Here is a 27,507-nt window from a genome sequence, read left to right as displayed (position 1 = left end):
CTGACCGCGCCATGGCCACCTCCTGCACTCCGAGGATCGCCGTCCTGCTGCTGCTGCTGCTGGCTGCCGCCACGGCGCGCCCAGAGCACAAGGGTGAGTCTCCTGCCGTGTCTCGCCGAGACGTGCCTCAGCTTCATACATTCCGCTTAATGGACGTACCCTTTCGCGGCTAAGACCATTCACGTTCAGCAGTATTTTATAACTTTAACTCCATTTCACATAACACAAGGCTTCTATAGATGATTCATTCGCATTCAGAGCTTGATTTTAGCCAAAGTACTACACATACAAATATGACTGATGCATGAATAGAACCGTATAATCACCGAGATCGCATTTTGCACTCTACAAATGTTCTCTGAGTGACCCTTGAAAGCTGACAGTTCTTAAAAGAAACTGTCATGCAATATAAAATGACTTTTATCTTAATAATATAAATATTTATATATGTGTTTGGGGAGAGAGAGAGAGAGAGATTGATTTTTGATTGAGATTTTTACTACACTCCTGGAAATTGAAATAAGAACACCGTGAATTCATTGTCCCAGGAAGGGGAAACTTTATTGACACATTCCTGGGGTCAGATACATCACATGATCACACTGACAGAACCACAGGCACATAGACACAGGCAACAGAGCATGCACAATGTCGGCACTACTACAGTGTATATCCACCTTTCGCAGCAATGAAGGCTGCTATTCTCCCATGGAGACGATCGTAGAGATGCTGGATGTAGTCCTGTGGAACGGCTTGCCATGCCATTTCCACCTGGCGCCTCAGTTGGACCAGCGTTCGTGCTGCACGTGCAGACCGCGTGAGACGACGCTTCATCCAGTCCCAAACATGCTCAATGGGGGACAGATCCGGAGATCTTGCTGGCCAGGGTAGTTGACTTACACCTTCTAGAGCACGTTGGGTGGCACGGGATACATGCGGACGTGCATTGTCCTGTTGGAACAGCAAGTTCCCTTGCCGGTCTAGGAATGGTAGAACGATGGGTTCGATGACGGTTTGGATGTACCGTGCACTATTCAGTGTCCCCTCGACGATCACCAGTGGTGTACGGCCATTGTAGGAGATCGCTCCCCACACCATGATGCCGGGTGTTGGCCCTGTGTGCCTCGGTCGTATGCAGTCCTGATTGTGGCGCTCACCTGCACGGCGCCAAACACGCATGCGACCATCATTGGCACCAAGACAGAAGCGACTCTCATCGCTGAAGACGACACGTCTCCATTCGTCCCTCCATTCACGCCTGTCGCGACACCATTGGAGGCGGGCTGCACGATGTTGGGGCGTGAGCGGAAGACGGCCTAACGGTGTGCGGGACCGTAGCCCAGCTTCATGGAGACGGTTGCGAATGGTCCTCGCCGATACCCCAGGAGCAACAGTGTCCCTAATTTGCTGGGAAGTGGCGGTGCGGTCCCCTACGGCACTGCGTAGGATCCTACGGTCTTGGCGTGCATCCGTGCGTCGCTGCGGTCCGGTCCCAGGTCGACGGGCACGTGCACCTTCCGCCGACCACTGGCGACAACATCGATGTACTGTGGAGACCTCACGCCCCACGTGTTGAGCAATTCGGCGGTACGTCCACCCGGCCTCCCGCATGCCCACTATACGCCCTCGCTCAAAGTCCGTCAACTGCACATACGGTTCACGTCCACGCTGTCGCGGCATGCTACCAGTGTTAAAGACTGCGATGGAGCTCCGTATGCCACGGCAAACTGGCTGACACTGACGGCGGCGGTGCACAAATGCTGCGCAGCTAGCGCCATTCGACGGCCAACACCGCGGTTCCTGGTGTGTCCGCTGTGCCGTGCGTGTGATCATTGCTTGTACAGCCCTCTCGCAGTGTCCGGAGCAAGTATGGTGGGTCTGACACAACGGTGTCAATGTGTTCTTTTTTCCATTTCCAGGAGTGTATAAGTCGTAACTGGTACCTGAATTTTGGTTGCTGTCTCCTTGAATGATCAGCTTCTCCACCAGTTGCTGACGTATCGTAATTCGGAGGAAGTTATTGGGTTGGGTTGTTTTGGGGAAGGAGACCAGTCAGCGAGGTCATCCGTCTCATCGGATTAGCGAAGGACGGGGAAGGAAGTCGGCCGTGCCCTTTGAAAGGAACCATCCCGGCATTTGCCCGGAGCGATTTAGGGAAATCACGGAAAACCTTAATCAGGATGGCCGGACGCGGGATTGAACCGTCGTCCTCTCGAATGCGAGTCCAGTGTGCTAACCACTGCGCCACCTCGCTCGGTGAAGTTATTGTTCTTTAAGGTTTAAAATACGACTCTGTTAGTTACTTGGCCGTATTGTGGATAGCTTTGGGCCCAAGTTTTCGTAGCTTTTCATACCTTTTCAGACCACTGTTGTAAGTAAATAAGGAGATTGCTTGGGCACACAAACTTCCTTCATACTACACGTCCTGCTACATCAAAATTGGTCAGTGGAGTTCAGCACCATACTATTGTACAAGAACATAATCCAATTACTGTAATTAAGAAATTATGAGACGTTGTTACTTATTGAATGAAAACTACAGAGAATGCATTTCCTTTCTTGTATAAAAAGCCGGCCGAAGTGGCCGCGCGGTTCTGGCGCTGCAGTCTGGAGCCGCGAGACCGCTACGGTCGCAGGTTCGAATCCTGCCTCGGGCATGGATGTGTGTGATGTCCTTAGGTTAGTTAGGTTTAACTAGTTCTAAGTTCTAGGGGACTAATGACCTCAGCAGTTGAGTCCCATAGTGCTCAGAGCCATTTGAACCATTTCTTGTATAAAAAAAATGGTTCAAATGGCTCTGAGCACTATGGGACTCAACTGCTGTGGTCATTAGTCCCCTAGAACTTAGAACTACTTAAACCTAACTAACCTAAGGACATCACAAATATCCATGCCCGAGGCAGGATTCGAACCTGCGACCGTAGCAGTCGCACGGTTCCGGACTGCGCGCCTAGAACCGCGAGACCACCGCGGCCGGCCTTTCTTGTTTATCAGTGAACTTTGTACACTTACAATTCTGTCAATTGATAGACGGCGACGACAATGAAGTTCACCGCCTTTTCCAAAACCGAGATATCTCTATTCTTCACTTCCTGAAAATTTGTATTCATAAGTGTTTGGCAACTCTTACACATACTTTACTCGGTTTTGTCACTAACATATCAATTTTCATTAAATGTAACAATACGTTCCGAGCGACTGCCTAGCAACACGCCCTCTTTCCACAAGATACACATTAAAAGTCCTCTTTAAAAAAATAAAACTATTGTTTTTTTTTTTTTTTTTTTTTTTAGTCCATACTCAAAGATTCACAACTACTATAGTTGCGGAAATTGCGCGCTAAAGAGTTTCTTGCTGTCCAGCTGCGCTTGACTTTACCTCAAGTACTTTTTGTATCAAATTTACATTTACGGTATTTACAGACATTACTGAGCTTCTCAGAATAAAATCAGGCACAAATTAGTTAAAAAACAGCAGTGAGGCACACATAACATTACACCCTCTGGTCACACGACATATTTCCATGCTGTAGTGAAGTTCGTGCAGCAACATCCTATCAACGTGTTGGGGCGTTCTCTGATTCCGTGTTCTTGGCAGTGGGTGTACTTAAACAGGATCCTTAATGTAACCCTGAACGAAAAAGTCGCAAGGTGTTAGGTTAAGCCGACCCTGGGAGGACAACGGAATAGAGGCACATCATCTTCGCTACTATGTTCGATACAGCAGTGTGGAAATCTTCAACTTTTGTAGTCCTGTCTTCCTCAGTTGCGTGTAATATTACGGTATATTGATAATTTTTACTTATGGACAGTATGACAGCAACTGAATAGAACACAATTTTAGTGCCATACGCGTTTCGCCTTTATTTTCTGCAAGGCATCATCAGTGGCAGGTTGCGTGGACAGTTTCTTACATATTACGCTCCTGTTGCATTTTTGGTCTTCTTATGAATGCCAATTTGCGGTTTTTCCCCACGTTCCACAGGACTATGAAATGAACGCTTGTTTCAATACGTATTCATTTCATACTGCTATGGAATGTGGGGAAAAAACCATAAATTGGCATTCATAAGAAGAAGAACAACACCAAAAATGCAACAGGAGTGTAATTGTAAGAAACTGTCCACGCAACCTGCCACTGATGATGCCTTGCAGAAAATAAAGGCGAAACGCGTATGGCACTAAAATTTTGTTCTATTCAGTTGCTGTCATACTGTCCATAAGTAAAAATTATCAATATACCGTAATATTACACGCAACTGAGGAAGACAGGACTACAAAAGTTGAAGATTTCCAATATACAGCAGTGTGGAAGTACATCGTTTAGGAAGTAACGAACATCGGTGCTCCCCGACCTGTTGGAGGATGGAAATCTCGGAAACAGCTGTCAGTTGTGGAAACAAGCACAACTGCAACGTATCAGGGTAAGAGATATCTTCCCAGTCTCCTCAAGAAGAAAAGCGGCCCATACAGCTTCGTCTGTCACATTCCACGGAAAACATTAACCTTCGGCGAATTTTGTTCCCGCGCCACGATTTCAGGATGATTTTCAGTTCCCCATGCTCTTACAATGTGGCGATTAACCTTTGCAGATAAAAGGAAGGTAGCTTCTTAGCTGAATATCAGCTTCGAGGTGGAATGTTAATCCTCAAGGACTTCCTGCATTGTGGGGGAAAAACTAAAGGAGCCGGCTATTATCTTTCGGTTGCAGCCGGCCGCGGTGGTCTAGCGGCTCTAGGCGCGCAGTCCGGAACCGCGCGACTGCTACGGTCGCCGGTTCGAATCCTGCCTCGGGCATGGATGTGTGTGATGTCCTTAGGTTAGTTAGGTTTAACTAGTTCTAAGTTCTAGGGGACTAATGACCTCAGCAGTTGAGTCCCATAGTGCTCAGAGCCATTTGAACCATTTTTCGGTTGCAGACCGCTCAGTTTGAAATGCAACCGCCGCCGCATAACTTTCCAGTTTGTTTCATGCGGTCTTCCAAATTTGAGACTTCCATCGACCGTTGATCTTTTTGCACTGCGTACGAACTTTTCCTCATCCTCCTCACAGCTGACACACTCTATCGACTGGAACTTTTGTGTTTAAGGACACAACTTGTATCTGTAAATTGTCGATATCAAAGTACAGTCCTCTACTTACATGGTGATCCTTCTCCATATTTCCTTCTGAATGCATACTGCACTGTTATAAAAGAGAAACATCCGCATATTCTAACATACAAAAACTTGCCGCTATTTGGTCAAGGAACTACACTCTCACAAAGCAAACTCGCTATTTAAGGTTATACTCATGCATCAGTCACATCTGTGTATGTAATACTTTGGAAAATGTAACATTTTCAAAACGAGTGAATCGTTTATAGTAGCGCTGCAAAAAACGCATTTCGGAATACAATGTTCGCACCATCCGATTGTCGACACTCAGCTCAATTGGTAAAGTACTGAAAGCTCAGACAACACATTTCAATCACTCATAAAATGAATACACATTGTACAGCGGATCCTAGCCTTACATTAAAATCTTCCTCTTCTGCCAGGACGCGAGAAGCGCCAACTGGACACTCTCGATCCCCACAGATGATGATAACACGATGACCTGGTACGCGGTTACGGTCTGTGGTGTGATTTTAATGTAAGACGAGGACCCATAGTCTACTGTACTTTTCTGTTAGTTTTGTTAACACTGCAAGTATTTTTCAAAGACAAAATAAATTTCGTGTAACCAATTACGCTGCTATGGGTATCCTTTTATTTGAAATATAGGCCTATCAGGTTATCCGTAATAGAACATTTTATAAATTTTGGTACGTTTGTTGTATGACATATGAGTTACTTATGGATAATATTATGTTAGCCTTGTTCAATTTTACACTTTCTATTAATTTTTCCATTTTAATTTTTATGCGTATAGGACGCAAAATATTCCCCATAATATTGCATGACATAATGAAAATTGCATAGTGCAAATGTTGTTAGAGTTTTTAGTATTTAATCGTGATATCTGACTGTCGACAAACTGATGATGATATTGCCTCTCGAAACGTGTTTTTTATGTGAAGTGGTATTAAAGTGATTGAATGCTAGCAATTATCGACGATGAAGTATAACAACATCTACCTCAAATTCGAAAAATGGGTAAAAACATTAAATCATCCACTGTTCTCTGTATTTCTTCATTGTGTTTCATTATATTGGATTCATTTGCCACTTTATCTACCTTATGTGTCCCATACGAATTATATAGTTACGTACCGCCTAGCCTCTGACTTGGAACCAAGAAAACTAAAGTATTTCCTTGGTCCTCTATAGGTATGGTTCTGGGAACATAAGATTCCTGTGTGTTAATAATACACAGAAGACACAAAATAACTTTTCAAATTGTCTTGATATTCTTATTTTTATTGTAACATAACTTCACTTCCGAGTAAGCAGTTGCATTTTTGCTTCTTTTATGCTACTGTTAAACACGGCACATTGTGGTAATACTGATCACTTCGCACTGTAATGGCGATATGGCGGATATTTGATAATGGCGGACCAGGTAACAAACAGTGTCCGGTTGCTTTCATTGACGATCTAGAACTAACTTCACCGGCATCGTCTCCTTCATCGAGAAGGAGACCAAAGAAAGAAAATAAAGAAAGAATTGCCGTGCGGGGTAGCAGCGCGGTCTGCGGGGCCTTCTCACGGCTCGCGCGGCTGCCCCCGTCGGAGGTTCGAGTCCTCCATGCGTAAGTCAGTTCCCATGTGTAAGCCTAGGGACCGATGACCTCAGCGGTTTGGTCCCATAGAATCATGCCACAAATTTCGAAAAAAAAAATTCGTAGAGAGTATCAAGAATCGTTGCCCTACTTTAACGGTGGTAGTAAAATATATTTAACATTTACACATTGACATGTTTTGTTGTTAAACAGATATTATACAGTCCAGCAATTATCACTATCTTGATTATGTTCCAACTTTGTAAAGTATGTAATGTGAAATGAGATAGGTTAAGTCATGCCGAGAGATTATACAGCGCAACATGAGAGTATTGTAAGCTGACGATTTAATAAAAACTGCCATAGTACTACTTTATATTCAGGAATTATTTAATATTACAAAATAATAGCAAGAGATAAATATGAACGCCACTACCAATGAGGGTCGTAATTCGCAGATCTACATAGCACATGAAGTACGATCGATTTCTTATTACACATCTAGTCCGCTGAGGAGAATTCGAAATATTTCTACCTACATCTGTTCTCCTCAAGCCATCTTACGATGTGTGGCGGAGGGCGGAGTACTTCGAGTACTACTATCATAATCCCCATCACCACCACGACCTTTCCCTGTTTTCCCTCCTCATAATCTCTAATTTCTGTGATTTTTTTGCCGTTGTCATTTCGTCAAGTGGCTGGTAATAATGATTCCCAACTCTTGCTGGAATACACCCTTTCGGAATTTCACAGGTAAACCTCTCCATGATGCACAATGGCTGTCTTGTAGCGCACATGCCAACGTAACCTTTAAAACAATGTATTGACAAATCGATCCATGCCACATTCTGTAGGCTCACTTTAACAACTCAAGAACATTGAGGTGGGTGATATCTTCCTATTCCTAGAGCAAAGTAGGAATTTCAAATTTACAATAACGTCGTCAGAAGGAAGCCACTGATATTACAAGAAGTGTTCCGCGCTACACACTGTGACCACCTGTCTCCATCACCTTACCGATGCAAACAATATCAAATAAGAACCCTCTACCTTACGTCAAAGGTGTCAACGATCGAACAGGCAATGTTTCTTGCCGAGGAGGCATGGAACGCCTAAAGCAGAATTTGATAGAAACCACCAAGGCTGCTGTAAAAGCTCTCAATATCGCACGTGTACACGAGATGCACTGCGAGTGCGGTGTCGCATACAATGGGAAAACCGGAAGGCCTGTTACCACCCGAATAGCAGAGTTATGTTCGACTGGGGCAGCAAAAGCAATTGGTACTAGTGGAATCCCAAATGCGATTTTTGGGAGGCTATTAAGTTTCAGAAAGCCCGACAACTCGCGAGACAGTCATCTGTGGGCTCGTATACAAACTAAGAAAGGCGACTGAACTTCTGAAGCAGCCTAACAGCATGGATAGAGAGGACGTTCTGGCAGCCCGCATTGAGACTGCAGGCCACCAGCATCATCGGACAGTGCCGAGAGCAGATTAACAAACAGCGCTTGAAAAGTTGTCGTGGTTGCTCTACGACTAACAGAAGAAAATCCCTGTTCCATATAGCCTGCCACGTCCCCTCCCCGCCGGCCGGGGTGGCGAGCGGTTCTAGACGCTACAGTGTGAAACCGCGCGACCGCTACGGTCGCAGGTTCGAATCCTGCCTCGGGCATGGATGTGTGTGATGTCCGTAGCAGCATCGCGGTTCCGGACTGAAGCGCCTAGAACCGCTCGGCCATAGTGGTCGGGTGATCCTCCAGTCCTCTCAGCTCTAACGGAATACTCCTCTCCATATCGGGACTCCGCTTCACCACGTCGCATCCTTCCCCCCCCCCCCCCCGCAGCTTTCCTCCCTCACTTTCCAAAAGCTTGGCCAACGGTTCCTCCCTGCTCCACCCTACATCCATTCAAAAGCACTCTCCCTCCAACAATCCTCCTCACCTAACGGTCATCTATTGTAATTTCAGTAAAGTTAAGTGCTTCGTTTCTGTTTTTCATTGAAATTATTTTGGCTCATATGGTTCATATGGCTCTGAGCACTATGCGACTTAACTTCTCAGATCATCAGTCGCCTAGAACTTAGAACTAATTAAACCTAACTAATCTAAGGACGACACACACATCCATGCCCGAGGCAGGATTCGAACCTGCGATCGTAGCGGTCGCGCGGTTCCGGACTGCGCGCCTAGAACCGCTAGACCACCGCGGCCGGCGAAATTATTTTTAAAAAAAGGTCGTGATTTACATAAATCTTCAGTGACAAACGTCTGTTTTAAAAGCTTTAGAAACAAAATTATTTAATATTTTTAATGTTTTTCTGGAGTACGTGTATTTTATAAATGCACTCCGCCGAAACGGGGCAATGTTGCGCTGCCAACCGGTCCTCGCCTTGATGGACGATAGAATGAAATATAAACAACAACAAAATCACTGGTGGCTAAATCAGCCCACATCCTGACACAGGTCGCTGTAACATGACCGAAACGTCGATTCTTTTAGCATTTTAAGTATTTTATTAAACGGCCTTCCTGCAGTGGTGACACAGGTGCCTTTCAGATCGCCGAAGTGAAGTGCTGTGTGTGTGTGTTTGAGGTTTATGGACGCTAAACAGCGTGGTCATCAGCGCCCAGTGAAGTGCTATTGGGCTTGGGTCCCGCATGGGTGGGTGACCGTCCGGGTCTGCTGAGGGCTGTTGGCAAGCAGGGTGCACTCAGCCCTTTTGTAGCCAACTGAAGAGCTACTTGACTGAGAAGTAGCAGCTCTGGTCACGAAAGCTGATAACGGACGGGAGAGTGGTTTGCTGACCACATGCCCCTCCATATCCTCATCCAGTGACGCCTAATGGCTGAGGATGACTCGGCGGCCGGTCGGTGCCTTTGGGCCTTCAGAGACCTTTTCGAATGGAGCTTAGTTTTTAAGTATTTTAGTAAAGGACGGGGCACTACGTTCAGAAAGATTTTGTTGAAAATAAAGTAAGTAAGTCCACTGCAGAAAAGATATTTCTGTCGATCACGTAAACAAAGCTAGTGAGACATGTTTCTGATGAAAATCAGTTGAATGCAAAATTGCTAATGTTCTGGAAAGTATTTTATGGTTTTTCCCACTATGGTTACATAATGCAGTACCGGCTATGTCTGAGCTATTCGTGGCGGCTGTTGTTTCGTTACACATCCACTGAACATATTAATAGTGCCTGATGCAACTGAATATTTCTGTGGAACGCAAAACTGGTCTCGGACGTCATACAGCTGCGTACGGCGAGGCAGAGGGAAGGAACTACAGCAGAAAGAGTGCCGCCGCGTGCAGTCGCGATTACGCAAAGGCCAGGCTTTGATGTTGTTCTGGTGTTGTGTTGCAGGCGGCGTCAAGGGCGTGAAAGGCATCGCGGCTGGCGTCGGACGTCCCTCAGGCAGTGGGTCCCTATCTGGTGACGGTAAGTGTCTGCTTATAGGCAGCCGCAATTCGTGACGCCTGAACGGAACCGCAAAGAACAGAAAAAGAAACGAATTTTATTCCTCGTGTCCACATCGTTGTAGTGTTCGTGTATTCTTGTCGCCAGCTGTAACAAAATATATGAAATCGACATCTCTCTCTCTCTCTCTCTGTAGGCCTATGTATCTACCTATCGGGTGATCAAAAAGTCAGTATAAATTTGAAAACTTAATAAACCACGAAATAATGTAGATAGGTAAAAACTGACACACATACTTGGAATGACATTGGGTTTTATTAGAACCAAAAAAAACAATGTATTGCTAGACGCGTGAAAGATCTCTTGCGCGCGTCGTTTGGTGATGATCGTGTTCTCAGCCGCCACTACCGTCATGGTTGGCCTCCCAGGACCCCAGACCTCAGTCCGTGCGATTATTGGCTTTGGGGTTACGTGAAGTCGCAAGTGTATCGTGATCGACTGACGTCTCTAGGGATGCTGAAAGATAACATCCGACGCCAATGCCTCACCATAACTGCGCACATGCTTTACAGTGCTCTTCACAACATTACTCCTCGTCTACAGCTATTGTTGAGGAATAATGGTGGACATATTGAGCATTTCCTGTAAAGAACATCATCTTTGCTTTGTCTTACTTTGTTATGCTAATTACTGCTATTCTGATCAGATGAAGCGCCATCTGTCGGACATTTTTTGAACGTTTGTATTTTGTTTTTGGTTCTAATAAAACCCCATGTCATTCCAAGCATGTGAGTCAATTTGTACCTCTCTATCTACATTATTCCGTGATTTATTGAGTTTTCAAATTTATACTGACTTTTTGATCACACGGTATTTCTGTAACGGCCGTAATCGGTCGTGTAAGAATTTTTTGTTGGAGCACCTGGAGTTGCCATTCACATAAAACTAGTACTAAATAATACATGTAGTGTTGCACGATGTGAGTATTGCAGCCTGTCGTTTCAGTATGTGGGTGATAGAGAGGTGAACCCTGCAATGCTCCTTTTTCTGATGAAACCTAGTTACATTTGTCGCGGAACGTGATCTGGCAGAGCACATTGGTGTTTTGAAAAGTTTCTGCACTAACATCGAGAGCATGTGCATGATGTGAAGACTCGAGTGCGAAGGGCAATTAGTTCCACATAAATTTTCGGACCGATCTTTTTCCACCAAACACTAATTTATAGTGGCTATGTGAACCAATATATAAACTTTCTAAAATTCTTCAGCCGCGTCAAGGGATTTAAAATCCAGGAGCTCTCGGCCGATTGTTATGGGGCTGCTGCTGACGTTCTTAAAGAGCCGCTCTGACTCCTCTGACGTCACTGGTGCTCACTCTAGCATCATTTACGGTAATGTTTTCGTTGCGCACCCACCGCGCCCTCTTCACACTTCCCATGGCTAGTTCTGAAGCTCTCCTTCTTTGTGATAACACCTTAATAAAGCCGGCAGCCTGAAGCTAAGCACAGCTTTGTACCCGGACATCGAATGGTTGAAGCGGGCGCGACGGGGCGCAGTAAAAACAATACTGCATGTGTGGCTGAAATGAGCACCAACTGGCGTCACGAAAGGAGAGCTGCTGTATAAGGAGGAGGAGGAGGAGATTAGGAGGAGGAGATTAGTGTTTAACGTCCCGTCGACAACGAGGTCATTAGAGACGGAGCGCAAGCTCGGGTGAGGGAAGGATGGGGAAGAAAATCGGCCGTGCCCTTTCAAAGGAACCATCCCGGCATTTGCCTGAAGCGATTTAGGGAAATCACGGAAAACCTAAATCAGGATGGCCGGAGACGGGATTGAACCGTCGTCCTCCCGAATGGGAGTCCAGTGTGCTAACCACTGCGCCACCTCGCTCGGTATGCTGTATAAGGACGGCAGTAGCAGATACACAATAGTCGCCGCTGACAATAACCGACGAGCACTCACCGAAAGCTCGTGCATTTTAAACCCTTGACGCACCTGGAACCGCGAGAAAATTTTGTCAATTCGCATAGCCGCGAACCCATGAGTTCGTGTATACTGCAACCTTTTCTTTTCTTCAGAGAACTAAAGGAAATACTTGTGACTATTTCATGCATGACAATGGAACTGAACACATTGTCAATACAACTATGACTGTTTTCCCATGTGTTTTTGATGATATGAATAATCCTATTTCACGATCAACCTCTCCATCGTGTGCAGACTGCAGTATTCAGTTGCAATACTGGTGCTCAACAACAATACGTGAGAACTGGTCAGTCGATACACTACCGCCAATCTGCAAGTTTCAATTTCAGTTAGTGCTCATTTCTGTAAGTAAATGCTACTGACGTGCTAAAATATGGAAAGGTTTTTCAAGACCGTTCCTAATTGGTCTGCCTTATTCTTGTCAAACTGCCCGAACAACTGCACGGTGCGTCAGGCGGTGTTCGCAGTCACAGCCTGCCTACGACAGTATCTAAATACCGCCGAACCCAGGAACCAGCGCTTGCAATGAACGTGAAGCACCCTGTAAATATTCAGAATTGCTATGCTGAGGAAGCAATGGCGGAATAAAAGAAAGGTTCATAAGTAGGTTGAAATTCAGGGTGAAAGGATATCAATGGTAAGATTTGATGATACTGTAAAAGTGAAGAATTACAGGACGTAAACAAGAAGACGCTTGTGGGTTAGCCATAATCGGACACTAGCACATTTCAGATATAGCTTATGCATTCGCCCCTAACATTAATCATTCAGAATTATTAATGGAAGGACATTTCATTAACTGCATTTAAAATTACTCAGTAAATGTCTGAAAATGGCCTTGTAAGCCGAAAACCGATTTACACAATAAAAGTAATACTGTGGAACAAAAGCAAAATGGTGCTTCTCATTTATTATACATTTAAAAGGATTTTACAGTCTTCATAACAGGTTGAAATTATGTCAGCATCTGACTGGATCTTAACAGTATTTCTCTCTCGCATAACACATCACCGTATAGTACTGCATAAAGAACAAGATCGCCGAGAGTAGAATTATTATTTTCTACCACGCTGTTAACAAGTAACGAAAACATCAGGGGAGCTGTTTACTTTCTCGATGACTCTCTGCTCGAATAGCCTGCATTCTGACTTCCAACAAAGTCGCATTAGCGTGGATTGTGTACTCAGTCTTAAGATTTTTAATGTTGAAGTTTTCCGAAGCCCTCCAAAAGTCCATATGTATTTTCGAAGGAGCGACAGTTAATGACCAACAGCAAATCAACGCCAAGAACATTACTTCCAGTATACCTGCCGACGTCACAAGCACAAAATGAAGAGTGAGAAAACGGGTAATTCAGTAAACAAGGGTCGTCCATTTGAAAGGCTTAGGTAGTACAATATTAGAACCAGAGTTTAACATAGCTTTGGGGGACTTGCTGTAAAATAATGCAGAAGAAATAGATAACGGGTGTTCGGAATTTCTAAAAACGTTGATAGAAGTGGCAACTAGTCAATATTCAAGCTGGTCTGTAGAATCTATGAGGTGGTAGATGTACCATAAGGCTTCCAGAAAAATATCATACACACAATTCCGAAGATAGCAAGGAGAGATAAGTGCGAGAACTATCGCACAGTCGACTTAACAGCTTACGACAATGTAAACTCGTGCAGTTCCGAAATAGTGAAAAAATATTGTCAACTTATAAGGAAAGATGGTAACGTGCAATACATGCAAGAACCAAGAGGTAACGATAAGAACAGAAGACCAAAAATGGAGTGTTCGGATTGTAAAGGGTATACTTCACGGCTGAAGCCTTTCTCCCGTGCTGTTCAGTATCTACGCTAAGGAAGCAATGGCGGAAATAAAAAAAGGTGCATGAGTAGGTTGAAATTCAGGGTGAAAGGATATCGATGATAAGATATGATGATACTGTAAAAGTGAAGAAGAATTACAGGACCTGTTGAATGGTATGAACAGATTAATGCGTGCATAATGTGTATTGAGAGTAAACCAAAGAAAGACGAAAGTAATGAGGAGTATCAAAAATGGAATTAGCTCTAACTTGACACCAGAATTTGGTAATGCGTAAGCAGACGAATTTTGTTAGCCTGGAAAGAAAATAACACGTGACAGACGAAGCAAGGAGGACACAAAAAGCAGAATAGTACAAGGGAGGGGACCGTTCCTGGCCCAAAACAAGTATCGAACATCGCCCTTAACCTGACAAAGAAATTTGTGAAGCCGTTCGTTTGGAGCACAGCGTTGTATATTAGTGAGTAATGGGTTGTGGGAAATCGGAAAAGAAGACAAGCGACGGGTTTGAAATTTGATACTATAGTAGGATGTTGAAAATTATGGGGACTGGTAAGGTGAGGAGTGATGAACTTCTTCGCAGAATCGGTGAAGAAAAGAACATGTACAGAGCATTGACAAGAAGAAGGGAGAGGATGATAAAACAAAAGATATTAACTTCTATGGTACTAGAAGGAGCGGGTAAAATCCGTCATGGAAGACAGAGACTTAAATTTATCCAACAGCTAATTGGGAATTTAAGGTACAAGTGCTGTTCTGAGACGACAAGATTGCCACAAGAAAGGAATTGGTGGTGCGCCGCTTCAAATCCGTCACAAGACTGATGACTTAAAATAAGAGGCTGACAACCGTATACACTTACTGACAGTACTTTTCTCCGCTATGTGGCACAGGCGCGTGGGTGGGCTCTGGCAGCTCCTCCAAGTCGTCGTCGTCCTCGTGGTCGTCGTCGGGCGGCGGCTCCGGCAGCGCCAGCGGCAGCCAGTCGGGCAGCTCCTCCTTCGGCACTGGAGGCTCAGGCTCTGGCTCCAGCAGCAACGCCGGCTCCTCCTCCTCCGCGGGTTCTCTGGGAGGCGCCGGCGGCTCAGCCTCTGGAAGCCACAGCGGCAGCCACGCCGGATCTGCGTCCGGGTCAGGTGAGAGTACATCCCAGTACACACTCTTACTTCTCCACTGGCTTCCAGAGTGCCAAATGTGGGCGAACTGCCCAAAGCTCTTTGCTGAGGTTCTCGCCCACTGGTGGACAATAGAATTAGACTGCGCGGCTGCTGTCCATACGGAGGATCTGGCCTCTGAACGGCCACGATGATAGCAGGCTTCTAATAGTCAATTTTTCCTAGATACTTTTATTTCTCGCTCCCTACATACAAACGCTGGTAATTCTAAGACCTTTTCGCTTGAAAATTTCTTAATTTTCAATTAATAGGAGTACTGCACAATTTCTGTATTGGTCACTAAGTAAGAAGCCACCTGTTGATAAAACAATGACTTTGTTTGATGCGTTTCCGGCAGAATCCATTCTCAGATCGTCCTCAAACCAGATGTGCATAGCAAATGACAGAAAATGTAGCTACAGAAAAAATATACAAGAGTACGAAATTACTAGTACCGTCAAAATTAAACAGCTATAATACACATCATGAACATCGTGGTGAGATATATAAAGACAGTATGTAACAAACAGTGAGGTCATGACAGACTAGCTGACTAGTTACAACACGATAACCGTGAACATAATTTAAGCCACCATAGAACCGTGATGAATACAAAAGTAGTGCCACGTAGCGACAAAGGCAGAATTTTTTTTTATATTTCATAATAAAATGTAGTATATAAAATTAAACTTTTACAAAGTGCGAATAATAAAATGAGAGAACAGAAATTTACAGTTACGTAAAAAATGCCATCGACAAAAAAGGCTCACATGTAAAATTACCAATAAACACAATAAAAATTCCAGAACAGTTACATAAATTCAAGGCAGCAAGGCAGTTTAATAAGATACAATAAAATATAAATAATAAAAGCTGTCGCAAGATAGGGTAAGAACTCAAACCCTTGCAGGGTTAGATGAGGAACGTCGTGCAAGTGAAACCCGATAAAAGATGAAATAAATAATTCTTTCTTTCTCTTACGCCACATTCCCGCAGCGATCGCAGGGTCGGCGTGGTTACAACGGATTTGGTAATGTTAGTGTTAGGGATGGCCGGATGCCCTTCCTGCCGCCACCCCGTAGCCCCCAGGATGGAATCAGAGTACCCCAACTGTCTGCGTCTAGTGTACGAGTAAATCGTGAAATAGTGCGGACGTGTTTCAAATGTCTGCGACGCGTGTAACTGAGGCGGAACGTGGGGACCAGCCCGGTATTCACCTAGCGGGATGTCGAAAACCGCCTAAAAACCACATCCAGGCTGGTCGGCACACCGGCCCTCGTCGTTAATCCAGCGCGCCTTCCCGAGTCCAGGAAGCAGCGCGTTAGCGGGATCGGCTACCCTGGCCGGTTAAAAGATTTAATAAATAATGTAATAATGACAGACCATAATAACACAAAGGAACACAGAGGGTGTAATATAATTTACAAAATCATTAAGCTAAGCGATGACAACCTATTTAGTACATGAGCATTAATTATTTGACATCAAGGATGCTGTGGAATCAAACCCTCAAGAAGTACATATAACAAAAATGATAAGTATGAAAAACAGCTACGTGGAGGTATAGGTATAAAGAATGGGGTAATACATGCGGAAACGCTTGAAATCAATGGTCCAGTTTTTCATTGAATATTTAAAAGAACCACTTGCGTCTAGACGACAGCTGTTCGTTTAAAATGCGCCTCGTTTAAAATGCACCTCGTTTAAAATGCGCCTCGTGCATAAAGTTTGTAATTCCTCTAATATATCCAACTCACGCTCTTTTGGCTGAACGTGGAGTATCTGCACTCCTCTCTCTATTAGTAACATAAGCTGCCCCTCTCACGACTGAAACTGTCTTCCTGGTTATCGCGTTATAGCTAGTGAGTCAGTCTGTCGTGACAGCTTGTTTGTCACATAGTGTCTTTATATATCATATCACCAGATGCTCACGATGTGTATTTTAGCTGTTTAATTTTGACGGTACCTGTAGTTTTACCTGTAGTTTCATACTCGTGAATATTATTTGTATAGTTACGTTCTCTGCTATATGCTATGTATTTCTGGTTTGCACACCAGCTGACAATGGGTTCTACCCGGAACAAATTGGAAAAAGTAGATAAACTGTTTATTATTTCGAAGATAATCCCCATAACTGTTAATACATTCATCCCACTGTCAGAATAGACGATCAGTGGCTTAATAGAAAGATATTTGCCGTTGCCTACGCGACTATGATTGCACACAGGCGCGTACCTCTTCGTCCGAAGCAAATTGACTTGCTTCAAGACTCCAGAAATATTGAAGTCGCATGAGATAGATCGGGATTATATGGATAAGTGTAAACGCTTTCCAGTGAAACTTCTGCAGCACAGTCGAAACAGCCGTGGCACCGTGTGGGCGGACATTATCCTGCAACAGAATGATGCCGTTCGTCAACATTCCCGGGTGTTGATGGCGCACTTCAGTTTTTGCAAAGTGTCCAGGAACCCTGGCGCGTTAATAGTAGCACCTTTTTCCAGAAAGGCCCTTACACTCAAAGAAAAGGGTCATCATGAGTTTCCCGGAGATGGCGTTCTTGTTGTTTCGCCTACGCTCAGAAGTTTCGCTGGTAAGTACTTACATATCAGTTATAAAGTCCTGATTTATCTTCATGCGATTTCAATGTTTTTGGAGTCCCGAAGGAAAACATTCGTAGCTGTCGATTTGTTTCGAACGAAGAGATGCACGCTTACGTACAATCACAGTTCCGTAGGCAACAGCAGACATGTTTCCACGGAAGCACTGACCGTCCTCTCTGTTAGTGGGATAAATGTATCAACAGTTATGGCGACACCTCTTGAAATAATAAACAGTTAACTTACTTTTTCCCATTTGACTCATTTTCATTTGACTACCTCTTATACTAGGTAGATGGCTTTGAATTGCACAACAGTGGAGAAAGATCGTTCCGTATTTCTGAGGTAACCGGAAGGTCTGTGCGTAACGTGTAAGCGTTACGAGCTCTCACCCCTGTCTTCTCGTGGTTACCACTATAAGCTGATGTGATAATAGTAGAAATACCTGTATTGGTCTCTGCTACTCGATGAAATTTTGGAAGGAAAAAGTAATCACCTGTGTACTATCACTGATTAAAGACAGCTACACAAGGTGAGCTAGCTGAGGTTAGGAGAGACACGAAATGCAAACTCCAACATGACACTGACCGGGGGTTGACCGTCACAGATTTGGCGCAAGTATCGTGACGCAGATTGAACTGTCTGTTCAGAAAACATGTTTCAAGGGTTAGTATCTCTTTTGCTTACCTTCCTACCAGGTGGAGACCAAACCTGTTTCACACATTTCCGAATATCGCACGAACTGTACACGGAGCGCTTATCTCCTTCAGGTGTCTCCTCTAGGGCATGTCCCTTGGTTGCCGTTTTACGGTGAAAATGATATTAAGGACTGGCACCCGTGTGGCGCTTGATGGTGACACGTTGACACTTGCTATTTTTCCTTCGACGGCGTGAGCATCCCCCGCTTGTATGCCAGTACTCAGCATTCCTAGGCCTAAAAGACGGCAGTGTTACGAATTTGCACCAGCGGAATCTAGCAAACATACTGTCGCGGCAACTCTAACACAATCATATTACCAGAAACCTCGAGGTAGTCAGTCCGGCGTCCAGGTCGTGTTGTCTAGGGATAAAAGCGGAACAACGGTGAGAGCGTCTGTGGTTTTACTGTTTGCCCATCGCCGTCGGCCAGCGCGTCTAGTTTCGCCTCTCGGTTTCCCCTAAGTTGCAACTGCCGGCAGTTGTAAGCCACGACAGTATATCTTTGACAGTGCGGATGTTGTCTGTTAAAGGAAAAACTTATGTTTACCTACTCACCTCTTCATTCTAAAGTGTAACATTTTATGTGAAGCATTATGTACATAATCAAGACTCTAATACTGCATTTTTCCAACCTCTGGTCACAGAGGGTTCATTTGGTGGAGGAGACCAAACAGCAAGGTCATCGGTCTCATCGGCTTAGGGAAGGAATTCGGCCGTGCCCTTTCAAAGGAACCATCCCGGCATTTGCCTGGACCGATTTAGGGAAATCACGGAAAACCTAAATCAGTATGGCTGGACGCGGGTTTGAACCGTCGTCCTCCCGAGGCCAGTGTGCTAACCACTGCGCCACCTCGCTCGGTCTTCTGGTCACAGAAATGGTATCACAATGGTTTTGACTTCCTAAAAGGCCAGCATCACATGGCCCTTTTACAAAGACAGGAAATAATAAAATACTATGAAACTATATAACGAACTCAGCCAAACTTCCGCCTACAACTACACGCATTTCAGTACGTTACATAGTAGTTTGTCACATACAACTGAGAACTGACGAGACAGAGAGAGACGCTCACTGTGTGAACGTATTCTGATCGGTGAAACAGAAGACTACAATTAATTGCCTAAGAGTATAAGTCTTGTATCTTTCAAAACGCAGACATTAAGTTGAAAGTATTAATATAACTGATTCGCCTCGATGGACGATGGATCCACCACATTCCGTGCGGATGTACATTTACGTCCGATATTTCTAAGTAGCGAGCATGAAGGACATGGACAGGAATTGCGGATAGGTGGCACTTGGTGGGAATGTAGATCGGCCGAAAGGCGTGCCTAGATAATCCGCGCTGTTGCGATAAACTCTCTGTCCCGGTGACGCAGTAGTTAACACAACTACCCTATTAAGTGGAAGATCAGGGGTCAGAATCCCGGTCCAACACACATTTCCGCTCGCCGTTGCTGATGCCGCACAAAGTCCTGATGCAGCTGATATTTATAATCTCTTCCCTTTCCTTTTCTTTGTCCCCCCTCCTACTTCAATTTACATAATCAAAATGCAAAATTGATTTTGGGTGGGATATACTCGTCTCAAAGTAAATAACTGACCGAAATTACGTAACTACTAGTGTAGGTAGTTAGACACTCACTTGGGTTAGATGCCGCCAAAAAGGTCTCCGTCGGTTACAAGTGTACACTGAACAGTCCGTATGAAACACGTGAAGATACAGTTAGCAAGTGCGAACCGTCAGAAAAAGAAACCCTAACAAAAGAAAAAGTAAAAAAAAAAACAAGGAAGACACACCATAACAGATTAAAAATTATTTAAAATATAGAGATTTTTGTTATTTTTCATAACTGATGTGTTTTTGTTTTTTAGTTATGGAAACCTACTCTAAGTTCTTCAAGTGTCTCTAAACGTACTCTTTATAAATGTAATGCTGTCTAACAGGATGTAAATGTATCATTACATACGTCTTCTGCGTTCACAAACATCGTGGAGAGCTGATCATCCAGAAGTGAAGTTATACATACACCGAAGAGCCAAAAAAGCTAGTACTCCTGCGTTATATCGTGTAGGTCCCCTGCGAGCACGCGGAAGTGTCGCAACACGATGTGGCATGGACTCGGCTAATATCTGAAGTAGTGCTGGATGGGACTGACTCCATTAATCCGGCATGACTGTCCATAAATCCGTAAGAGTACAAGGGGGTGGAGATCTTTCTGAACAGCACGTAGCAAGGCATCCCAGATATCCTAGATATTCTCAATATTGTTCATGTCTGGGGTATTTGATGGCCAGCGGAAATGTTTAAACTCAGAAGAGTGTCCCTGGAGCACTCTGTAGCATTACTGGACGTGTGGTGTGTCGCATTGTCCTGCTGTAATTGCCCACCTCCTTCAGAATGCACAATGGACATGAATGGATGCAGCTAATCAGAAAGGATGCTTGCTACATGCCACATATCAGAGTCGTATCTAGACGTGTCGGGGGATCCCATACCACTCAAACTGCGCACGCTCCACACCATTACAGAGCCTCCACCAGCTTGAAAAGTCTCCTGCAGGTATGAAGGATTCCATGGTTCATAAGGTGGTCTCCATCCCTGTACACGTCCTTCCACCTGATACAGTTTCAAACGAGACTCATCAGACCAGGCAACATGTTTCCAGTCGTCAACAGTCCAATGTCGGTGTTGACGGGCACAGGCGAGGTGTAAAGCTTTGTGTCATGCTGTCGTAAAGGATACACGAGTGGATCTTCGGCTCCGAAAGCCCATATCGATGACATTTCGTTTAATGGTTCGCAAGCTGACACTTGATGATGCCGCAGCATTGAAATCTGCAGAAATTTGCTGAATGCTTCCCCTTCTGTCAGGTTGAACGATTCTCTTCAATCATCGTTGGTCCCGTTCTTACTGGATCTTTTTCTGGCCGCAGCGATGTCCGATATTTGATGTTTTACTGGATTCCTGATATTCACGGTACACTCGTGAAATCGTCGTACGTGAAAATCCCCACTTCATCGCTACCTCGGAGATGATGTACCCCATCGTTCGTGCGCCGACTATAATACCACGTTCAAACTCACTTAAATCTTGATAACCTGCCATTGCAGCAGCAGAAACTGATCTAACAACTGGGCCAAACACGTTTTGTCTTATATAGGCGTTGCCGACCGCAGCGCTGTATTCTGTTTACATATTTCTGTATTTGAATACGCGCGCCTACCTTTGGCGCTTCAGTGTATTTCTTCTATCGTATTCTTCCTCTTTTCAATTTATTGATTAGCAAATGTTGGCGGGGAATATTGATGGCCGTGTGGTAAGCACTGAAATCCGTCCTCTGTGGGAGTGAAGAGGACTGAAGAAAGCAATGTGGTAAAAATTAATGTTTCTTGTACATCCAATTAAACAACTTCGATATTGTACATATGAGTAGCATCAACATAACCCAGCTTTATACTTACTGGCGGTTTATACGTTAGTAGCTACAGAATGAAAAAATATAAGTTCCATAATATGTACTTTTCCAGAAGACAGACAACTCACTACCACGTTTCTGACCATAGTTTGCCGACACTCTCGATGTAAGTTCATTCTTTCACTGGTCACGGTGTTACAGAAAAAATCGAGAAATTTAGTCTCAACTACGAGTCCATTTAGGACAGTTTCACATAAAAGTTTTTAATTTGGCAACAAGGTCGTATAATGTGGATTAATTAAGAATTAGGGAGCACATTGGGGATTGGTTAAACGTATTGAACAGTAATATTTCGAGCATATTTTACAGTCGCAAGTTCAAAATATTTACATTTACCTATCGTTGTAGTCGCATTTATTTTATAGATAGAAAGAATTTTAATTTTTAAATGAGTTTAGTATTCGGATCAAATGCAAGCAGATTTTAAGTGCAGTCTGATAGCAATTTTGATAATTAAACTAGCAACTCATCATCTTCATTGGCACAATACATTTTGTGCATGCTTCTTGTATGTCGTGTGATCGAATATGTTTTAGTGAGAGCATACTTCTCTTTGTCACTCAGTGGGAAATAGACTTTTTCCCAAATGCTAACTGCTCGATGGTAGCAGTTTCAGATATGGTAAGAATAATCAGAGCTCACACGGAAAGATTTAAGTGTTCGTTTTTCCCACATACTGTTCGAGAGTGGAACGGTAGAGAAGTAGCTTTAAGGTGGTTCGATGAACTCTCTCCTAGGCATTTAATTGTGAATTACGGAGTAATCATGTAGATGTAGATGTATGATAGTTTTTTATTTATGTTTCAGTTTACTTTCTGAATTTTATTTCAAGTAGCAAGCATTCTATAACAGAAAAATTAATGATTATATTGCAAAAATAACCAATAAACATTTAAATACTTTCAGTTAAAACGTTTTTATTCCATTTCAATTTACAATGTAACTGTAGCACTGTTCCTACAGGTGGCAGCAGCTCTGGGTCTACCTCTGGATCTACATCTGGCAATGTGGGTAGTGGGTCAAGTGGAACAGGAGGTGGACCAGCTGGAGGGTATGGTGGAATCACTGGAGTGGGATCATCAGGAACAGTAGGCCTTGGAGGTGCCACAGGTGGTGCAGCAGCCACTGGAGGCAGTGCTGGATCCCAGTCTGGTGGGTCTGGTCATGGTAGTGCTGGAGCAAGTGGTATAGGAGGTGGCTCTGGAACAGGAGGAATAGGGTTTGGTGCCCATACAGGAGCTGGTGGACATGGAAATGTAGCTGGTGGTTCAGGTGGAAGTGGCGCTGGAGGCTTTGGACCTGGAGGAACTGGTTCTGGCAATGGTGGATCAGGTACAGGAGGCTATGGTTCTTCTGGATCCGGAAATGTCGGAAGAGGAACTGGACCTGGAGGCATTGGAGGCAGTGTTGGTGCACCATCTGGTGGGTTTGGCACAGGTGGAGTTGCTGGTGGCTCAGGGATATCTGGAGAGCATGGTGGTGCAGGTGGCATTGGAGGTATTGGTGGAACTGGGTCAACTTCTAGTGGACATGGAAATGGAGTAGCTGGTCATGGGACCCAAACTGGGTCTGCAGGCTTTGGTGCAGGTAGTTCATCTGGTGGAGCTGCTGGTGGATCAGGTATATCTGGAGGATATGGTGGTGTAGGTGGTGCTGGAGGTATCAGTGGAACTGGGTCAACTTCCAGTGGACATGGAAGTGGAGCAGCTGGCCAGGGAGCCCAAACTGGGTCTGCTGGCTTTGGTGCAGGTAGCTCATCTGGTGGTGCTACAGGAGGTTATGGAGGCACTGGTGGTATTGCAGGTGGATCAGGATCTGGCAGCATTGGTCAAAGTGGTGCTGGCAGTGCTGGTGCAAGTGGTTCAGGAGGTTTTGGTGCATCTCAAGGAGGTTACACTGGAACTGGTGGTGCCTTCAGTAATGGTGGCACAGGAGGTGCTGTGGGACATGGTGGTCCTGGAGGGGCTGGTCATAGTGTGGGAACTGGTGGAGCTGGTAGTGCTGGTGGAAGCCAAGGAGGTTACTCTGGAAGCTCTAGTGGGGGCTCCTCTGGAGCTAGTGGCCTGGGTGGAGTATCTGGTGCTGGTGCTGGCAATTTAGGACATGGTGCTGGTGGGGCTGGTGGTTCTCTGGGTCATAGTGCAGCAGGTAGCCATGGTGGAATAGGAAGCTCTGGTGGTGGTGCTGGTAACTTTGGTACTGGTTCCATTGGAGGAGGTTCTGGAGCTTCTGGGCCTGGTGTGAGTGGTGGTATATCTAGTGGAGGTGCTGGAGGTTATGGCGGAAGTTCTGGTGTTGGAAGTGGTGCTGTTGGTGGAGGCAATCATGCTGGAGGTGCTGCTGCTGGCTCTGGGCACGGAGGTCTCGCCACTGGCTCCTCTGGACAAGGTGGCAGTGCTGGCTTAGACTCTGGTTCCTTAGTCGGTGGTGGAGCAGGACAGTCGGGAACTGGCTTTTCGGCGGGAAGTTCGGCTGGATCCTCCTCTGGAAGCTCTGCTGGCGCTCTTAGTGGCTCTGGCGGCAGCTCTGGAGGCTCAAAAGCCAGTTCCGGCAGCTCTGCAGGCAGCGACGCCAGCGCTGGATCAGGCTCTGGTGCGTCTTCAGGCAGCAAGGCCAGCTCCAGCGCGAGCTCAGGAAGTGCTACGGGCAGAGATCCCCATGCCCGCAAGGGCGTCAAGGGATACCACGGGAGCCATCACTGACACGCAACACTGTTTGCATCTGCACACAGATAATCTTGCTGAATTCTAGTATGTCGCAGTGTATGAACATTGTGTTCTGCCAAATTGTACAGACATCTATCTGTGATCTATTATACTACATTACATTTCAACACAATTTTCTAACTGTTCAGTGTGCCTGGCTCTAAGTTATCAGAAAATGTGAATTTTTTATTGAATCAGTTGGGTGTAAGAGTCAAGTAAATCGTTTATTTTCACGCAGTGAATCCATTTCATAATTAATTAACTTTTGTCATTTTGTAATACTCATGTATGAATGTTGTTTCTCAGTGAGTTTGAAAATATACAACTGTCAACAAATGGATTTTTGTTTCATTAGTTTCCTTATAAATAATTTCCTAAATTACGTCCAATTTATATATTCTGTTAGTATTTTGTTATCAACAAATTACTTCTAGTTATGAACAACAGTTTTCTGGCACACTGCAGAATTTTATCTAGCATTCTGGAACTACGCAGAAGTTGCTCTTCCAAAAACGAAATGCTCCAATTAAAAATAAACTTGCCCGACAGAAACCTGGTCATGAAAATCATTATATGGCATATTTTGTCGTAGTTTGGCGGATTCACGACATGCTCCTACAGTGGTGATAATACATAGTTTTCATTGTATCGTACGGGTACACATTGCAGTCGATCGCAGTCAGGTGTTTCGCACGTTGTCTGTCGTAAAATCGTTGTATATGGCAAATGTGGCTGACAGCAGCAACGTGATACCGGAAAGACTTTAAAAGAGAAAGGCCTTTGAGATGCTGTTTTGGAGCAAACGCTAAGAAAGGGAAACCTGTTCCCGGAGAAACAGCCTCCAACAACATGTGAATGCCATAACGACCTACAGAATTGCAATGTTGCTGTCTGTATGAGCAGTTCTAACAAAGCTATCGACTCAGACCATATGTCTCGTAATAAACGCAACCTATCACTAAAGATAAGCACATAAGCCAGTAACTCGAACAGAACTGTACTAAAAAATGCACCAGTGAACCGAATGATCTTGATGGACAGTGATATTTAAGATCATTTCGCCGTGTGCGTGATACGAACTAAATAGCTTACGTCTGTTTCATACCTTGTTGAAAATCTTATTTTATTTTGTTTTAAGGATGGAGCTGTCGGTCGCAATAGTTGCTTTAAAACTGTGTGTAAAAAGCTAAACTTGAAAGTGAAGCCGGCCGAAGTGGCCGTGCGGTTAAAGGCGCTGCAGTCTGGAACCGCAAGACCGCTACGGTCGCAGGTTCGAATCCTGCCTCGGGCATGGATGTTTGTGATGTCCTTAGGTTAGTTAGGTTTAACTAGTTCTAAGTTCTAGGGGACTAATGACCTCAGAAGTTGAGTCCCATAGTGCTCAGAGCCATTTGAACCATTTTTTTTTGAAAGTGAATCGAATATGAAGATCTGACTACATCTCGTTTTACTTGACCGACTGTCTGGTCACGCTCGACTGTTCATGGTGCGTGCACGTCACACACCAGCGTGTGAATTAGCCGCTGACCATGTAAGAAGTGAAGTGATGAGATCAGTGACTCACTGATTGTGCTGAGTATAGAATTTAAAAAAAAAAATTCGTATGTTGAAAACTGAGGAAAAACAACGGACGACAGCATCGTTGCTAACATCGGAAGTTAAGCAATTCTCACCTCGATTACTTATTAACACAGAAGTTGTGCTTTTGTCTCTTTTTAATCTTTATTTTATTGTTTGGTGCGTTTCCGTGACAGGCAACATACGCCGCATGGGGACTTGGTCTATTTCCTACGAGTGTTCTCCGACAAAAGAAATCAAATACCTGAAAGCATAAGCTATTTACATTTCACGATACCTGGAAAAAGAAAAAGGCTATAGTATCCATAAATAAGAATTTAAAAAGATAAAATCTTTTTTTGTGAAAATTGTATGAGCAGTGAGAAAGTCAAATGTTGAGGAAGAAAATAGTTTAGAATGTTATTTGGACCTTAAACGTGAAAAAACGACACAAAGGATAAAGTAAGAAGCCGCAATACACTGCCCTCTAAATAATGTTTGATGTATTTGAATGCAGTTACATCCTCGAGCAAATATATATTCAAACAAAATTTTTCTATTCTGTGAGCCGGCCGGTGTGGCCGTGCGGTTCTAGGCACTTCAGTCTGGATCCGCGTGACCGCTACGGTCGCAGGTTCGAATCCTGCCTCGGGCATGGATGTGTGTGATGTCCTTAGGTTAGTTAGGTATAAGTAGTTCTAAGTTCTAGGGGACTGATGACCACAGATGTTAAGTCCCATAGTGCTCAGAGCCATTTGAAGCATTTTTTTTTTCTATTCTTTCCGTTTTCAGCGTTGTAGAGAGTTTACCATCGATTATGAATTTCGCTTTAGTCTTCAATAAAACCCGTTATCATAACTAGTATCTTAATAATTATGTTACCCTATGCCGACGTTTTGTTATAAGAGCAGCAGATATGTAGGCCAAATGAATTTGGTTAGAGAATTCAGCGTGTTATGACTTCAGTGGAGTGAAAATGCTAAATCTCACCTTTGTCAGAAGCAGCAAAAAACAATAGATCTTTTTTTGTAAACAACTTATAGGTTTCCAAAGATGGACAGGATATTTTGATACCACAGAGTTTGCTGCTAACTTCATCCACGCAAAAAGATAAAAACACATATTACAAAATAAATCAATTTATTAAGAACGCTCTAGGCGGTATAGTAGGGAACTAATTGGTTCCAAGTGGCGATAAGACAGTTTATGTTTCAAGCATAATTAATACTTAGACGCTGCCCTTTTTTGTGGTAATACAGGAACAGAAATACAGCAGTTGTAAGTAGTGGAGCTGCAGTCAACAAAAATGATTTATAATATCTTTCATATTTTTTAAAAGAGAATAGAAAAACTAAATTCAAGAAAAATCTTTCAGAATTGATTTCTGTTTCTTTCACATACAAC

The 27,507-nt window shown here is 44.2% G+C and overlaps 1 protein-coding gene across 1 annotated transcript; it reads left to right on the top strand.

The window, feature by feature from the left end:
* Nucleotides 1–24,818, top strand: LOC126194226 (uncharacterized). The gene is made up of 4 exons (XM_049932748.1): nucleotides 1–93; nucleotides 10,060–10,134; nucleotides 14,805–15,047; nucleotides 22,805–24,818. The coding sequence occupies exons 1-4, from the start codon at nucleotides 12–14 to the stop codon at nucleotides 24,541–24,543; spliced, it is 2,139 nt and encodes a 712-aa protein (XP_049788705.1). The 5' UTR covers nucleotides 1–11; the 3' UTR covers nucleotides 24,544–24,818.
* The last annotated feature ends 2,689 nt before the right edge of the window (nucleotides 24,819–27,507 follow it).

The sequence above is a fragment of the Schistocerca nitens genome, chromosome 1 (genome assembly GCF_023898315.1).
Source record: "Schistocerca nitens isolate TAMUIC-IGC-003100 chromosome 1, iqSchNite1.1, whole genome shotgun sequence".
Classification (NCBI taxonomy): Eukaryota; Metazoa; Arthropoda; class Insecta; order Orthoptera; family Acrididae; genus Schistocerca; species Schistocerca nitens.
Note: the sequence above shows the minus strand (reverse complement) of the source record. Positions and strands in the feature narration are given on the sequence as shown.

What these genes read in the sequence shown, in the direction of transcription:
- LOC126194226 (XM_049932748.1), top strand. Translation starts at nt 12, where the DNA reads ATGGCCACCTCCTGCACTCCGAGGATCGCCGTCCTGCTGCTGCTGCTG. An exon ending in TGGGTCCCTATCTGGTGACG is followed by an intron (nt 10,135 to 14,804) that starts GTAAGTGTCTGC and finishes TATGTGGCACAG; the next exon opens with GCGCGTGGGTGGGCTCTGGC. An exon ending in CGGATCTGCGTCCGGGTCAG is followed by an intron (nt 15,048 to 22,804) that starts GTGAGAGTACAT and finishes CTGTTCCTACAG; the next exon opens with GTGGCAGCAGCTCTGGGTCT.